Source organism: Panthera tigris, chromosome B4 (genome assembly GCF_018350195.1).
Source record: "Panthera tigris isolate Pti1 chromosome B4, P.tigris_Pti1_mat1.1, whole genome shotgun sequence".
Taxonomy (NCBI): Eukaryota; Metazoa; Chordata; class Mammalia; order Carnivora; family Felidae; genus Panthera; species Panthera tigris.
The window spans coordinates 59,887,057-59,905,153 of NC_056666.1; the positions used below are offsets into that span (position 1 = coordinate 59,887,057).

Consider the following 18,097-nt stretch of genomic DNA (forward strand, 5'->3'; position numbering starts at 1 on the left):
GCACACTGTCAGTGCAGAGCCCAAGGAGGGGCTGGATCTCATGAACTGCCAGATCATGACCTGAACTGAAACAAAGCGTTGGACACTTAACTGACTGAGCCACCCAGACACCCCAAATTCTGTTTTTTAATAGTATAGTGATTTTTTTTTAAATCTGAGTCACACCATAAAATTACAGATTCTCTGTGACTTCCATATTATATTATAATGACAATCTCTTTACTTTTACCACGTAAAAAAAGTTTAAATCATAATAAGATTTAGAAGTAACAAATGAATTGGGGGACGTTCACAAGAGTCCACTGAACATTAGCAATTACGTGTCTGTGATTTGTGTGTTTCCAGATAGGGTTTTGTGTGCATGTGTTTCTATCCACAAGTATCACCCTGCTTTTAACACTAAGTTAATGTCACACAGTGCAGTAGATGTGTTTTTGAGCTTAAGAAAAAGCCACTTTAACAGGATTTACCATACATTTATATGAAGAAATGTAGAAAAATTGTGGTACTAATTTTAAACAAACATCTACCTTATAAATAGGCTAGCTTGACTGGACAAAGCTTATTTGACTTCTTACATCCAAAAGATGTTGCCAAAGTAAAGGAGCAACTTTCTTCTGATATTTCACCAAGGGAGAAGCTGATCGATGCCAAAAGTAAGTGCTCATCTCAGTATGTCTGTGATTGTATGTAAATATGATACTTACTTAAAAGCACAACTATATAATATTTTGAAAATTAGGCAATTATGGTTTTATAAAGAGGAGATTTAGTAAACTTTACGATCATTAACCTCAGAGCTCAAAAAAACAGTATAACTAGAGAATTCCTTCATATTTGTATGAAGATGCTTTGGGGAATATGTGATTATTTCATATTCACTATTTTTCATATGCTAATACAATCTTTATAAGAAAGCATCATTTGGGATTAAAAACATTGCTGGAGTTTCCATTATTCAGCTACTTACTGATAAACAATTCTCTTTCTTATATGGGTTAGGTTTACTCAGTTTGAAAGACCTTGTTAACTGTACTTTGGAAGTGTAAATATTGTTTATCTTCTCTGAAAAGACCTCCCTGAAAATGCTTAGTGCCGAACAGTTATTTATACTATACTGATGCTTTATGCCATTGATTACTACTATAGTTAAGGGGTTTTTTTCATTAAAATTTTTTAAAATTTCATTTCTTTTAGATTTCCTTTATTTCTACACCCAGGGCAAAAAAAGGAAGATAAATTACAAGTGTTTAGAAGGTATAAAAATACGATTCCTTGACAAATGCTCTTTTTGGTATATTTCACTTTGTGGTTTACGGTACAATGATGCCATTGCTTTAACCATTTTTCTTTTTCAATTTTCAACACATTTGAAATGTGTCCCTTGACATTTCTTATCTATATGAAAATTTTCTTTTCCACCTGTTCTCCTGCCCCCTCCTGCTATGAAAGCTGATTTGCAAGTTCATAGTAATTTCCACAGTGGAAGGAGTCACGTGTATTCTGGCTTGAGACGATCCTTTTTTTGTCGGATAAGGCGTTGTAAAATCTCTGTCAAAGAAGAGCATGAATGCTTATCCACCTCAAAGAAAAAAGGTATCATCATCTTAAGATGTCAAGTGATTTAAGGCATGCGTATAAAATTAGCGTCCTAAAAACTTTCTATACAGAAATAGTAAAGTGTATGGTCAAGGCAAATAATTGAGGCCAAAAGCATCAAAGGAAATAAGATTGTTTTTTAACCAGAATTACTAAGACTGGCTCATCATATCTTTCAAATTTATCAGGTAACTACATATTTTCTTTATTGCCCAAGTTTTTAATGGTGCTGTTGGAATCACATGGCAATCAAATGGGAAGAGATTGAAATAAAACTTTTGTTATGAAATACCATTGTTACTTTTAAAATATAAAAGGTAAGTCCTTAAAGAAAAACTGTAATAGTACAAGAGCCCGATTTGATTAATTGGTGAAAGTTTCTTAAGATGTTTCAGGGGTAGTTTCAATTCTTTTAGTTCTTTGGTAAATATTTCTAGTTCTGTTTTCTTCTGATTCTTTTATAGGTTTGTCCTATTTACATTTTGAACTGAGTTAACACTCATCTGTTTTACTTAACCGAGAAATTCCAGGGACTACAAAATGTCTCATGCTTTTTTGCCTAAGAATATATTAACCTATTATGTATAGGATTTCCTATGCAAATTTTAATGTGAGATTTGCTTTCATATCCTTTAAAAGGATATTTATATAGGGGCACCTGGGTAGCTTAGTGGGTTAAGTGTCAGACTCTTGATTTGAGCTCAGGTCATGATCTCACAATTCGTAAGTTCAAGCCCCACATCGGGCCCCGCACTGACATTGTGGAGCCTGCTTGGGATTCCCTTTCTCTCCCTCTGCCCTTCCCCAACTTGTGCTCCTGCTCTCTAGCTCTCTCTCTCCCAGAATATATAATATCTCAGAGATATTTATAAAAATCTCAGGATATTTCTATAGAGCTGGAAGATTCTATTTATTTACAAGTTTTGGTCAAGTCTTTTTTGGTGACCACCCAAAATGATAATCACTAAATACTTATTAAGTATATTTCTGTGCCAGATCAGATACTGTGCTAAGTGTTTTAATTCCCATGAAAACACTATTCTTACCCCTGATTTAGAATCAAGAAGAGAGACTTGAAGAGATTCAATAACTTGCAGAAAGGGAACTAGGCAAGACTCACACTCAAACCTAAATCCCCTACTCGTCTGTTACACTCTAAAGAAACGTAAGTGGAATGAATCAGCAGTCATAAGAGAGGAACTGTTTTAATCCATCAATTGCTGCCCTCTTGCCCTTGGCTCTGAGTGCAAGAGTTGCCCCCTGGGGGTGAAGTCATAACTGACCTGGTAATGAAGAGGCTGTGGAATCCAGCTGACTGTGATCAAATTTGGCTTTATCACTTGCTAGCTCTGTAGTAGTGAACAAGTTTCTTAATCCCTCTGAGCCAAGTTTCCTTATCTATAAAACGAGATTATTCACAGGATTGTATGTTTTGTGGAGTAGGTAAGTGCATTGATTCTGGAACCAAACTGTTGAGGTTTACATCCTAACTTGTGATTAACTTTGTGACTTAAGATAAATTACTAAATCCTTCTGGGTCTTACTCTTTTCAACTATAAAAGGAAAATTATAGAACTTCCTAGGGTAGTTATTAGGATTAAATGAGTTAATACATGTGATGTGCTTACCATGGTTCCTAGCATAGTAACACTAGATAAATGTTAGGAGCTGTTATGAGTATTACTAGAAGTAATGCATGTAAACTCTTAGGACCGTGCAAGCAGATGATGTTGTCATTACCTCAGGGTGACTGTTTTCTCTGCCTTCCTTCCCAAGTCAGCCAATTCATCTTACATTTGACATTGCCATATAATGTAGAACTAGTCTCCAAGGGCAAGAATATTCCTTCTGCATGGATGGTCCAAGGAGTCATGCTCCATGTAGACCCTGGACTGTAGTACATTTTACCCTTAGGATTTAACTGGAAGTAAACCAATATCATATTGGGTAGATCCAACCATAAGTGAATCCCTTAGTCTATACAGCAATCCATGTGAGAGAAAAACATGGCAGCCAATGCAACTACTTTAACATGACTAAGATCTCGGTGGTGTTTTACACAAGTTGTAAGTTGAGTAAAGTCTAAAATTATCAGGTTTTGTAAGTGTTTTAAAGATTAATGGTTCTGGTCCAAGATGGCGACATAGGGAGACCCTGAACTCACCTCCACAGACACACCAAATCTATGCTTATTTATAGAGTACTTCCTCCTAAAGAAGATCTGAGGGCTGACTGAACAGCTTCTGCACAATACAAGACCACATACAGAATGGCACAGTAACAAAGGGAAACCCTAGCCGACACTGTGAACTGTAGTGGGGAGGAATAGTACTGAGGGACTGTGAGGAGATTTGTCTGCCCTGGGACACACAAAAAAGCCACACTTTAAAAGTGCAACTAGAATATACAGGAACCAGCCCTACAACACTGTCAAATGGCAGGGAGCTACTGGAACTCTCTCCAAGTCAGAGAGGCTGATGAACACTATGGTTCACATTCCTCCTCCAACTTGATAGTATGGATGAGAGCAGGGTCTGAGTGACCTAGCTGGCCTTCTGCCTCATTGAGCCCCAGACCCCTAGTCTACACCAGCCCAGTTGTCCCACTAAAGCAGCTCCACAACAGTGCAGAACAGGACACCCATGGTCACCTCACTACAGCTCCGGCTGCTTTGCCAAGGTGACACAAGTACAAAGCACACTGGAATACTTCAGGCCCACATCACTTCAGTTCCAAACGGTTTGCTAGGGCATCCTAGTGCTCTGGGAACACCTGGTCCATACCCATCTCCACATCATTTGCTCTGCTAGAGCAACTTGTATGCTGAACCCTCCCATACTGTGGCTTGCACCCACTTCAGCTTCAGCTATCCTGCCTGAGCATCCTCTGTGCAGAGAGCCCTGAGGTCACCCCAGCCCATGTTCTACATTTCAGTTTCAGCTATCCTGCCAGGATTCCCTCTGTGCAGACAGCTCCAGGACCCACTAGCTGGTATACACTTCTCTTTCAGTTGTGCTACCAGAATACCTTCTTTGTGGAGAATCCAGGGACCTCCCTAGCCTATGTACACTTGAGCTGTCCCACTGGGGCACTTTCTGTGCAGATGGTCCTAAGTCCACCTCAATTCATGCCCAGTTTAACTCTGGCATCCCACCAGGGCAGTCCCAGCATGGAGTGCCCTAGGACCCCCATTGACACCAGCTACAGTTCCAACCAGCCAGTCAAAGTTGCCAGATACAGAGTCCACACAGGGAATGACCATACACAAGACCATTCCTTCAAGTTTAGGAAAAATAGCTGTTCTACCTAATTCATAGAAACAAACACAGAAAGTCAGGCAAAATAGGGAGATAGAGGAATGTGCTCCAAATGAAAGAACCTCAGAAAAAAAACTAAATGAAATGGAGTTAAGTAATATGCCTGATAAAGGGCTTAGAGTGACGATCATAAAGATGTTCACCAGATTGGAGAAAAGAGTGGAAGAGCTCAGTGAGAACTTCAACAAAGACAGAAAATATAAAAGAAAACTATCAGAGTTGAAGAATACAATTTCTGAAATGAAAAATACACTAGAGGGAATCACCAGATTAATAGATGCAGAAAAACGGATCAGCAGTCTGGAAGATAGGGTAATGGAATGCACCCAAGCTGAAGAGCAAGAAGAAAAAAAGAACTTTAAAAAGAGAGGATAGGTAAGGGATCTCTTCAACAACATCAAGCAAACAAACATTCACATTATAGGAGTCCCCGGAGGAGAAGAGGGAGGAAGGGAGGGAGAGAGAGACAGAGGAAAGAAAGAAAGAAGCAGAACACTTATTTGAAGAAATCTCTATTTCAGGGAAGGAAACAGCTGTCCAGATTCAAGAGGCACAAGAGTCCCAAAGAAGATGAACCCAAGGAGGTCTGCACCAGACACATCATAACTAAAATGTTAACAATTAAAGAGAGAATTTTAAAAGTAGTGAGAGAGGGGTGCCTGGGTGGCTCAGTTGGTTGAGCATCCGACTTTGGCTCAGGTCATGATCTCACAGTCTGTGAGTTCAAGCCCCACGTCAGGCTCTGTGCTGACAGAGCCTGGAGCCTGCTTCGGATTCTGTGTCTCCCTCACTCTATGACCCTCCCCCACTCATGCTCTGTCTCTCTCTCTGTCAAAAATAAACATTAAAAAAATTAAAATAAAATAAAGGTAGTGAGAGAGAAGTAATGTGCCACACAAGGGAAACCCCATAAGGCTATTGGCTGATTATGGAGTTGAAATTTTGCAGGCCAGAAGGGAGTGGCATGATATATTCAAAGTGCTGAAAAAAAAATCTATAACCAGGAATACTCTACCTAACAAGGTTATCATTAGGAATTGAAAGAGAAATAGAGTTCCCAGACAAATAAAAGTTAAAGGACATCATCACCACTAAACTAGCATTACAAGAAAAGTTAAAGGGACCTCTTGAAGTGGAAAAGAAAAGGCCATACTTAGAAGAAAATTATGAATATCAAGATATAAAATATGACAACATATAAGTAAAATGGGGAAAGGAGTAAAAATAAATATTTTAGAATATGTTCAAACTTAAGTGACCATCAACTTAATATAGGCTGCTATATACTTAGGATATTATAGATGAACCCCATGGTAACCACAAACCAAACAACTATAATAGGTACATATAACATAGAAAGCCAAGCAAAACACTAAAAGTCATCAATCATAAGGGAAGAGAGCAAGAGAAGAACAGAGAAGAACTACAAAAACTACCAGAAAACAATAAACAAAATGGCAATAAGTACATACCTATCAATAATTACTTTAAATGTTAATGGTCTGAATGTTCCAATCAAGGACATAGAGTGATTCCATGGATTAAAAAAACAACACCCTTCTATATGCTGCCTACAAAAGGCTCACTTCAGACCTAAAGACCAATACAGACTTCAAGTGAAGGGATGAAAAAAGATATTCTATGCAAATAGAAACAAAACAAAAACAAACAAAAAAAACTTGGGTTAGCAGTACTTGTATCAAACAAAATAGACTTTAAAATGGAGACTGTAACAAGTGACAAAAGGGGCAATACATAATGATAAAGGGATTAATCCGAGAGGATAGAACAATTGTAAGTATTCATGCATCCAACATAGGAATACCTAAATACATAAAGCAAATATTAACAGATATAGAGGGAGAAATAGACAATAAAATAATAATAGTATACAATACAATATATACACAGTAATACAAAAATAGTAGAGGACTTTAACACCCCACTTACATCAATGGATAGATTATCCATGTAGAAATCAATAAGGAAACCGTGTCTTTGACACATTAGACTAGATGAACTTAACAGATACATACAGAACATTTCATCCAAAAACAGAATACACATTCTTTTCAAGTGCACATGGGGCATTCTCCAGGATAAATCACATGTAGACCACAAAACAAGTCTCCACAAATTTAAGAGAATAGAAATTATACACATATCTTTTCCAACCACAACAATATGACACTAGAAATCAATCACAACAAAAAACTCTTAAAAACAAACACATGAAGACTAAACGATATGCCACTTAACAGTCAATGGGTCAACAAAGAAATCAGAGAGGAAATTTAAAAAAATACATGGGGACAAATAAAAATGTAAACACAGTGGTCCAAAATTTTGGAGTGAAAGTACTTCTGAGGTAGGTTCATAGCAATACAAGCCTTCCTCAAAAAAAAAAAAAGGTCCGGAAGATGGCGGCGTAGGAGGACGCTGGGCTCACCGCGCGTCCTGCTGATCACTTAGATTCCACCTACACCTGCCTAAAGAACCCAGAAAACCGCCAGAGGATTAGCAGAACGGAGTCTCCGGAGTCAAGCGCAGACTAGAGGCCCACGGAAGAGGGTAGGAAGGGCGGCGAGGCGGTGCACGCTCCACGGACTGGCGGGAGGGAGCCGGGGCGGAGGGGCGGCTCGCCGGCCAAGCAGAGCCCCCGAGTCTGGCTGGCAAAAGCGGAGGGGCCGGACAGACTGTGTTCCGACAGCAAGCGCGACTTAGCGTCTGGGAGGTCATAAGTTAACAGCTCTGCTCGGAAAGCGGGAAGGCTGGAGGACAAAGGGAGGGAGAGCTGCTGAGCCCCTGGACCGCAGAGCTCAGCTTGGCGGGGAACAAAGGCGCTCGCCAGCGCCATCTCCCCCGCCCATCCCCCAGCCAAAATCCCAAAGGGAACCAGTTCCTGCCAGGGAACTTGCTCGCGCAGCGCAAACACCAAACTCTGTGCATCTGCGGAGCCAAACCTCCGGCAGCGAATGTGACTCCCTCCCGCTGCCACAGGGCCCCTCCTGAAGTGGATCACCTAAGGAGAAGCGAGCTAAGCCTGCCCCTCCTGCCCCCGTGCACCTTGCCTACCCACCCCAGCTAATACGCCAGATCCCCAGCACCACAAGACTGGCAGTGTGCAAGTAGCCCAGACGGGCCACGCCACCCCACAGTGAATCCCGCCCCTAGGAGAGGGGAAGAGAAGGCACACACCAGTCTGACTGTGGCCCCAGGGGTGGGCTGGGGGCAGACATCAGGTCGGACTGCGGCCCCGCCCACCAACTCCAGTTATACACCACAGCAAGGGGGAAGTGCCCTGCAGGTCCTCACGACTCCAGGGACTATCCAAAATGACCAAACGGAAGAATTCCCCTCAGAAGAATCTCCAGGAAATAACAACAGTGAATGAACTGATCAAAAAGGATTTAAATAATATAACAGAAAGTGAATTTAGAATAATAGTCATAAAATTAATCGCTGGGCTTGAAAACAGTATACAGGACAGCAGAGAATCTCTTGCTACAGAGATCAAGGGACTAAGGACCAGTCACGAGGAGCTGAAAAACGCTTTAAACGAAATGCAAAACAAAATGGAAACCACGACAGCTCGGCTTGAAGAGGCAGAGGAGAGAATAGGTGAACTAGAAGATAAAGTTATGGAGAAAGAGGAAGCTGAAAGAAAGATAAAAAAATCCAGGAGTATGAGGGGAAAATTAGAGAACTAAGTGATACACTAAAAAGAAATAATATACGCATAATTGGTATCCCAGAGGAGGAAGAGAGAGGGAAAGGTGCTGAAGGGGTACTGGAAGAAATAATAGCTGAGAACTTCCCTGAACTGGGGAAGGAAAAAGGCATTGAAATCCAAGAGGCACAGAGAACTCCCTTCAGATGTAACTTGAATCGATCTTCTGCACGACATAGTGAAACTGGCAAAATACAAGGATAAAGAGAAAATTCTGAAAGCAGCAAGGGATAAACGTGCCCTCACATATAAAGGGAGACCTATAAGACTCATGACTGATCTCTCATTTGAAACTTGGCAGGCCAGAAAGGCTTGGCACGATATCTACAGTGTGCTAAACAGAAAAAATATGCAGCCGAGAATCCTTTATCCAGCAAGTCTGTCATTTAGAATAGAAGGAGAGATAAAGGTCCTCCCAAACAAACAAAAACTGAAGGAATTTGTCACCACGAAACCAGCCCTACAAGAGATCCTAAGGGGGATCCTGTGAGACAAAGTACCAGAGACATCACTACAAGCATAAAACATACAGACATCACAATGACTCTAAACCCGTATCTTTCTATAATAACACTGAATGTAAATGGATTAAATGCACCAACTAAAAGACATAGGGTATCAGAATGGATACAAAAACAAGACCCATCTATTTGCTGTCTACAAGAGACTCATTTTAGATCTGAGGACACCTTTAGATTGAGAGTGAGGGGATGGAGAACTATTTATCATGCTACTGGAAGCCAAAAGAAAGCTGGAGTAGCCATACTTATATCAGACAAACTAGACTTTAAATTAAAGGCTGTAACAAGAGATGAAGAAGGGCATTATATAATAATCACAGGGTCTATCCATCAGGAAGAGCTAACTATTATAAATGTCTATGTGCCAAATACCCGAGCCCCAGATATATAAAACAATTACTCATAAACATAAGCAACCTTATTGATAAGAATGTGGTCATTGCAGGGGACTTTAACACCCCACTTACAGAAATGGATAGATCATCTAGACACACAGTCAATAAAGAAACAAGGGCCCTGAATGATACATTGGATCAGATGGACTTGACAGATCTATTTAGAACTCTGCATCCCAAAGCAACAGAATATACTTTCTTCTCGAGTGCACATGGAACATTCTCCAAGATAGATCATATACTGGGTCACAAAACAGCCCTTCATAAGTTTACAAGAATTGAAATTATACCATGCATACTTTCAGACCACAATGCTATGAAGCTTGAAATCAACCACAGGAAAAAGTCTGGAAAACCTCCAAAAGCATGGAGGTTAAAGAACACCCTACTAACGAATGAGTGGGTCAACCAGGCAATTAGAGAAGAAATTAAAAAATATATGGAAACAAACGAAAATGAAAATACAACAATCCAAACGCTTTGGGACGCAGCGAAGGCAGTCCTGAGAGGAAAATACATTGCAATCCAGGCCTATCTCAAGAAACAAGAAAAATCCCAAATACAAAATCTAACAGCACACCTAAAGGAAACAGAAGCAGAACAGCAAAGGCAGCCTAAACCCAGCAGAAGAAGAGAAATAATAAAGATCAGAGCAGAAATAAACAATATAGAATCTAAAAAAACGGTAGAGCAGATCAACGAAACCAAGAGTTGGTTTTTTGAAAAAATAAACAAAATTGACAAACCTCTAGCCAGGCTTCTCAAAAAGAAAAGGGAGATGACCCAAATAGATAAAATCATGAATGAAAATGGAATTATTACAACCAATCCCTCAGAGATACAAACAATTATCAGGGAATACTATGAAAAATTATATGCCAACAAATTGGACAACCTGGAAGCAATGGACAAATTCCTAAACACCCACACTCTTCCAAAACTCAATCAGGAGGAAATAGAAAGCTTGAACAGACCCATAACCAGCGAAGACATTGAATCGGTTATCAAAAATCTCCCAACAAATAAGAGTCCAGGACCAGATGGCTTCCCAGGGGAGTTCTACCAGACGTTTAAAGCAGAGATAATACCTATCCTTCTCAAGCTATTCCAAGAAATAGAAAGGGAAGGAAAACTTCCAGACTCATTCTATGAAGCCAGTATTACTTTGATTCCTAAACCAGACAGAGACCCAGTAAAAAAAGAGAACTACAGGCCAATATCTCTGATGAATATGGATGCAAAAATTCTCAATAAGATACTAGCAAATCGAATTCAACAGCATATAAAAAGAATTATTCACCACGATCAAGTGGGATTCATTCCTGGGATGCAGGGCTGGTTCAACATTCGCAAATCGATCAACGTGATACATCACATTAACAAAAAAAAAGAGAAGAATCATATGATCCTGTCAATCGATGCAGAAAAGGCCTTTGACAAAATCCAGCACCCTTTCTTAATAAAAACCCTTGAGAAAGTCGGGATAGAAGGAACATACTTAAAGATCATAAAGGCCATTTATGAAAAGCCCACAGCTAACATCATCCTCAACGGGGAAAAACTGAGAGCTTTTTCCCTGAGATCAGGAACACGACAGGGATGCCCACTGTCACTGCTGCTGTTTAATATAGTGCTGGAAGTTCTAGCATCAGCAATCAGACAACAAAAGGAAATCAAAGGCATCAAAATTGGCAAAGATGAAGTCAAGCTTTCGCTTTTTGCAGATGACATGATATTATACATGGAAAATCCGATAGACTCCACCAAAAGTCTGCTAGAACTGATACATGAATTCAGCAAAGTTGCAGGATACAAAATCAATGTGCAGAAATCAGTTGCATTCTTATACACTAACAATGAAGCAACAGAAAGACAAATGAAGAAACTGATCCCATTCACAATTGCACCAAGAAGCATAAAATACCTAGGAATAAATCTAACCAAAGATGTAAAAGATCTGTATGCTGAAAACTATAGAAAGCTTATGCAGGTAATTGAAGAAGATATAAAGAAATGGAAAGACATTCCGTGCTCATGGATTGGAAGAATAAATATTGTCAAAATGTCAATACTACCCAAAGCTATTTACACATTCAATGCAATCCCAATCAAAATTGCACCAGCATTCTTCTCGAAACTAGAACAAGCAATCCTAAAATTCATATGGAACCACAAAAGGCCCCGAATAGCCAAAGTAATTTTGAAGAAGAAGACCAAAGCAGGAGGCATCACAATCCCAGACTTTAGCCTCTACTACAAAGCTGTCATCATCAAGACAGCATGGTATTGGCACAAAAACAGACACATAGACCAATGGAATAGAATAGAAACCCCAGAACTAGACCCACAAACGTATGGCCAACTCATCTTTGACAAAGCAGGAAAGAACATCCAATGGAAAAAAGACAGTCTCTTTAACAAATGGTGCTGGGAGAACTGGACAGCAACATGCAGAAGGTTGAAACTAGACCACTTTCTCACACCATTCACAAAAATAAACTCAAAATGGATAAAGGACCTGAATGTGAGACAGGAAACCATCAAAACCTTAGAGGAGAAAGCAGGAAAAGACCTCTCTGACCTCAGCTGTAGCAATCTCTTACTCGGCACATCCCCAAAGGCAAGGGAATTAAAAGCAAAAGTGAATTACTGGGACCTTATGAAGATAAAAAGCTTCTGCACAGCAAAGGAAACAACCAACAAAACTAAAAGGCAACCAACGGAATGGGAAAAGATATTTGCAAATGACACATCGGACAAAGGGCTAGTATCCAAAATCTATAAAGAGCTCATCAAACTCCACACCCGAAAAACAAATAACCCAGTGAAGAAATGGGCAGAAAACATGAATAGACACTTCTCTAAAGAAGACATCCGGATGGCCAACAGGCACATGAAAAGATGTTCAACGTCGCTCCTTATCAGGGAAATACAAATCAAAACCACACTCAGATACCACCTCACGCCAGTCAGAGTGGCCAAAATGAAGAAATCAGGGGACTATAGATGCTGGAGAGGATGTGGAGAAACAGGAACCCTCTTGCACTGTTGGTGGGAATGCAAATTGGTGCAGCCGCTCTGGAAAGCGGTGTGGAGGTTCCTCAGAAAATTAAAAATAGACCTACCCTATGACCCAGCAATAGCACTGCTAGGAATTTATCCAAGGGATACAGGAGTACTGATGCATAGGGGCACTTGTACCCCAATGTTTATAGCAGCACTCTCAACAATAGCCAAATTATGGAAAGAGCCTAAATGTCCATCAACTGATGAATGGATAAAGAAATTGTGGTTTATATACACAATGGAATACTACGTGGCAATGAGAAAAAATGAAATATGGCCTTTTGTAGCAACATGGATGGAACTGGAGAGTGTGATGCTAAGTGAAATAAGCCATACAGAGAAAGACAGATACCATATGGTTTCACTCTTATGTGGATCCTGAGAAACGTAACAGAAATCCATGGGGGAGGGGAAGGAAAAAAAAAAAAAGGGGTTAGAGTGGGAGAGAGCCAAAGCATAGGAGACTCTTGAAAACTGAGAACAAACTGAGGGTTGATGGGGGGTGGGAGGGAGGGCAGGGTGGGTGATGGGTATTGAGGAGGACACCTTTTGGGATGAGCACTGGGTGTTGTATGGAAACCAATTTGACAGTAAATTTCATATATTAAAAAATTAAAAAATAAATAAATTAAAAAAAAAATCTCAAATAGTCTAACCTTACACCTAAAACAATGAGAAAAAGAATAAAGCCCAAGGTGAGTAGAAGGAAATAATGAAGAGCAGTACAGAAATAAGTGAAAGAAAATCCAGAAAAGATCAAAGAAACCAAGAGCTACTTCTTTGAAAGATAAAATTGATAAGCCGTTAGTCAAACTCCTCAAAAAGAGGTCCCAAAACAGAAATGAGAAGAAGTGTCAACCAGGCAATTAGAGAAGAAATTAAAAAATATATGGAAACAAATGAAAATGAAAATACAACAATCCAAATGCTTTGGGATGCAGTGAAGGCAGTCCTGAGAGGAAAATACATTGCAATCCAGGCCTATCTCAAGAAACAAGAAAAATCCCAAATACAAAATCTAACAGCACACCTAAAGGAAATAGAAGCAGAACAGTAAAGATACTCCAAACCCAGCAGAAGAAGAGAAATAATAAAGATCAGAGCAGAAATAAACAATATGGAATCTAAAAAAACTGTAGAGCAGATCATTGAAACCAAGAGTTGGTTTTTTGAAAAAATAAAATTGATAAACCTCTAGCCAGGCTTCTCAAAAAGAAAAGGGAGATGACCCAAATAGATAAAATCATGAATGAAAATGGAATTATTACAACCAATCCCTCAGAGATACAAACAATTATCAGGGAATACTATGAAAAATTATATGCCAACAAATTGGACAACCTGGAAGCAATGGACAAATTCCTAAACACCCACACTCTTCCAAAACTCAATCAGGAGGAAATAGAAAGCTTGAACAGACCCATAACCAGCGAAGACATTGAATCGGTTATCAAAAATCTCCCAACAAATAAGAGTCCAGGACCAGATGGCTTCCCAGGGGAGTTCTACCAGACGTTTAAAGCAGAGATAATACCTATCCTTCTCAAGCTATTCCAAGAAATAGAAAGGGAAGGAAAACTTCCAGACTCATTCTATGAAGCCAGTATTACTTTGATTCCTAAACCAGACAGAGACCCAGTAAAAAAAGAGAACTACAGGCCAATATCTCTGATGAATATGGATGCAAAAATTCTCAATAAGATACTAGCAAATCGAATTCAACAGCATATAAAAAGAATTATTCACCACGATCAAGTGGGATTCATTCCTGGGATGCAGGGCTGGTTCAACATTCGCAAATCGATCAACGTGATACATCACATTAACAAAAAAAAAGAGAAGAATCATATGATCCTGTCAATCGATGCAGAAAAGGCCTTTGACAAAATCCAGCACCCTTTCTTAATAAAAACCCTTGAGAAAGTCGGGATAGAAGGAACATACTTAAAGATCATAAAGGCCATTTATGAAAAGCCCACAGCTAACATCATCCTCAACGGGGAAAAACTGAGAGCTTTTTCCCTGAGATCAGGAACACGACAGGGATGCCCACTGTCACTGCTGCTGTTTAATATAGTGCTGGAAGTTCTAGCATCAGCAATCAGACAACAAAAGGAAATCAAAGGCATCAAAATTGGCAAAGATGAAGTCAAGCTTTCGCTTTTTGCAGATGACATGATATTATACATGGAAAATCCGATAGACTCCACCAAAAGTCTGCTAGAACTGATACATGAATTCAGCAAAGTTGCAGGATACAAAATCAATGTGCAGAAATCAGTTGCATTCTTATACACTAACAATGAAGCAACAGAAAGACAAATGAAGAAACTGATCCCATTCACAATTGCACCAAGAAGCATAAAATACCTAGGAATAAATCTAACCAAAGATGTAAAAGATCTGTATGCTGAAAACTATAGAAAGCTTATGCAGGTAATTGAAGAAGATATAAAGAAATGGAAAGACATTCCGTGCTCATGGATTGGAAGAATAAATATTGTCAAAATGTCAATACTACCCAAAGCTATTTACACATTCAATGCAATCCCAATCAAAATTGCACCAGCATTCTTCTCGAAACTAGAACAAGCAATCCTAAAATTCATATGGAACCACAAAAGGCCCCGAATAGCCAAAGTAATTTTGAAGAAGAAGACCAAAGCAGGAGGCATCACAATCCCAGACTTTAGCCTCTACTACAAAGCTGTCATCATCAAGACAGCATGGTATTGGCACAAAAACAGACACATAGACCAATGGAATAGAATAGAAACCCCAGAACTAGACCCACAAACGTATGGCCAACTCATCTTTGACAAAGCAGGAAAGAACATCCAATGGAAAAAAGACAGTCTCTTTAACAAATGGTGCTGGGAGAACTGGACAGCAACATGCAGAAGGTTGAAACTAGACCACTTTCTCACACCATTCACAAAAATAAACTCAAAATGGATAAAGGACCTGAATGTGAGACAGGAAACCATCAAAACCTTAGAGGAGAAAGCAGGAAAAGACCTCTCTGACCTCAGCTGTAGCAATCTCTTACTCGGCACATCCCCAAAGGCAAGGGAATTAAAAGCAAAAGTGAATTACTGGGACCTTATGAAGATAAAAAGCTTCTGCACAGCAAAGGAAACAACCAACAAAACTAAAAGGCAACCAACGGAATGGGAAAAGATATTTGCAAATGACACATCGGACAAAGGGCTAGTATCCAAAATCTATAAAGAGCTCATCAAACTCCACACCCGAAAAACAAATAACCCAGTGAAGAAATGGGCAGAAAACATGAATAGACACTTCTCTAAAGAAGACATCCGGATGGCCAACAGGCACATGAAAAGATGTTCAACGTCGCTCCTTATCAGGGAAATACAAATCAAAACCACACTCAGATACCACCTCACGCCAGTCAGAGTGGCCAAAATGAAGAAATCAGGGGACTATAGATGCTGGAGAGGATGTGGAGAAACAGGAACCCTCTTGCACTGTTGGTGGGAATGCAAATTGGTGCAGCCGCTCTGGAAAGCGGTGTGGAGGTTCCTCAGAAAATTAAAAATAGACCTACCCTATGACCCAGCAATAGCACTGCTAGGAATTTATCCAAGGGATACAGGAGTACTGATGCATAGGGGCACTTGTACCCCAATGTTTATAGCAGCACTCTCAACAATAGCCAAATTATGGAAAGAGCCTAAATGTCCATCAACTGATGAATGGATAAAGAAATTGTGGTTTATATACACAATGGAATACTACGTGGCAATGAGAAAAAATGAAATATGGCCTTTTGTAGCAACATGGATGGAACTGGAGAGTGTGATGCTAAGTGAAATAAGCCATACAGAGAAAGACAGATACCATATGGTTTCACTCTTATGTGGATCCTGAGAAACGTAACAGAAATCCATGGGGGAGGGGAAGGAAAAAAAAAAAAAAGGGGTTAGAGTGGGAGAGAGCCAAAGCATAGGAGACTCTTGAAAACTGAGAACAAACTGAGGGTTGATGGGGGGTGGGAGGGAGGGCAGGGTGGGTGATGGGTATTGAGGAGGACACCTTTTGGGATGAGCACTGGGTGTTGTATGGAAACCAATTTGACAGTAAATTTCATATATTAAAAAATTAAAAAATAAATAAATTAAAAAAAAAATCTCAAATAGTCTAACCTTACACCTAAAACAATGAGAAAAAGAATAAAGCCCAAGGTGAGTAGAAGGAAATAATGAAGAGCAGTACAGAAATAAGTGAAAGAAAATCCAGAAAAGATCAAAGAAACCAAGAGCTACTTCTTTGAAAGATAAAATTGATAAGCCGTTAGTCAAACTCCTCAAAAAGAGGTCCCAAAACAGAAATGAGAAGAAGTGTCAACCAGGCAATTAGAGAAGAAATTAAAAAATATATGGAAACAAATGAAAATGAAAATACAACAATCCAAATGCTTTGGGATGCAGTGAAGGCAGTCCTGAGAGGAAAATACATTGCAATCCAGGCCTATCTCAAGAAACAAGAAAAATCCCAAATACAAAATCTAACAGCACACCTAAAGGAAATAGAAGCAGAACAGTAAAGATACTCCAAACCCAGCAGAAGAAGAGAAATAATAAAGATCAGAGCAGAAATAAACAATATGGAATCTAAAAAAACTGTAGAGCAGATCATTGAAACCAAGAGTTGGTTTTTTGAAAAAATAAAATTGATAAACCTCTAGCCAGGCTTCTCAAAAAGAAAAGGGAGATGACCCAAATAGATAAAATCATGAATGAAAATGGAATTATTACAACCAATCCCTCAGAGATACAAACAATTATCAGGGAATACTATGAAAAATTATATGCCAACAAGTTGGACAACCTGGAAGCAATGGACAAATTCCTAAACACCCACACATTTTCAAAACTCAAACAGGAAGAAATAGAAAGCTTGAACAGATCCATAACGAGCGAAGAAATTGAATCAGTTCTCAAAAATCTCCCAATAAATAAGAGTCCAGGACCAGATGGCTTCCCAGAGGAATTCTACCAGACATTTAAAGCAGAGATAATACCTATCCTCAAGCTAGTCTAAAAAATAGAAAGGGAAGGAAAACTTCCAGACTCATTCTATGAAGCCAGGATTACTTTGATTCCCAAACCAGACAGAGACCCAGCAAAAAAGAACTATAGGCCAATATCCCTGATGAATATGGATGCAAAAATTCTCAATAAGATACTAGCAAATCGAATTCAACAGCATATAAAAAGAATTATTCACCATGATCAAGTGGGATTCATTCCTGGGCTGCAGGGCTGGTTCAACATTCGCAAATCAATCCGTGCAATACATCACATTAATAAAAGATAAGAACAGGGGCACCTGGGTGGCCCAGTCAGTTGGCGGCCGACTTCGGCTCAGGTCATGATCTCGCGGTCCGTGAGTTCGAGCCCCGCGTCAGGCTCTGTGCTGACAGCTCAGAGCCTGGAGCCTGTT

The 18,097-nt window shown here is 39.6% G+C and overlaps 1 protein-coding gene across 2 annotated transcripts in view; it reads left to right on the plus strand.

Moving 5' to 3' along the window:
* ARNTL2 (aryl hydrocarbon receptor nuclear translocator like 2) overlaps window positions 1-18,097 on the plus strand; it is a 134,667-nt gene that overhangs the window by 80,578 nt on the left and 35,992 nt on the right. For both annotated transcript variants that reach the window (XM_042990801.1, XM_042990802.1), the window contains exons 7-8: window positions 542-656; window positions 1,453-1,596. In XM_042990801.1, coding sequence (XP_042846735.1) covers window positions 542-656; window positions 1,453-1,596 — 259 coding nt within the window. The remainder of the gene's footprint in view (window positions 1-541; window positions 657-1,452; window positions 1,597-18,097) is intronic.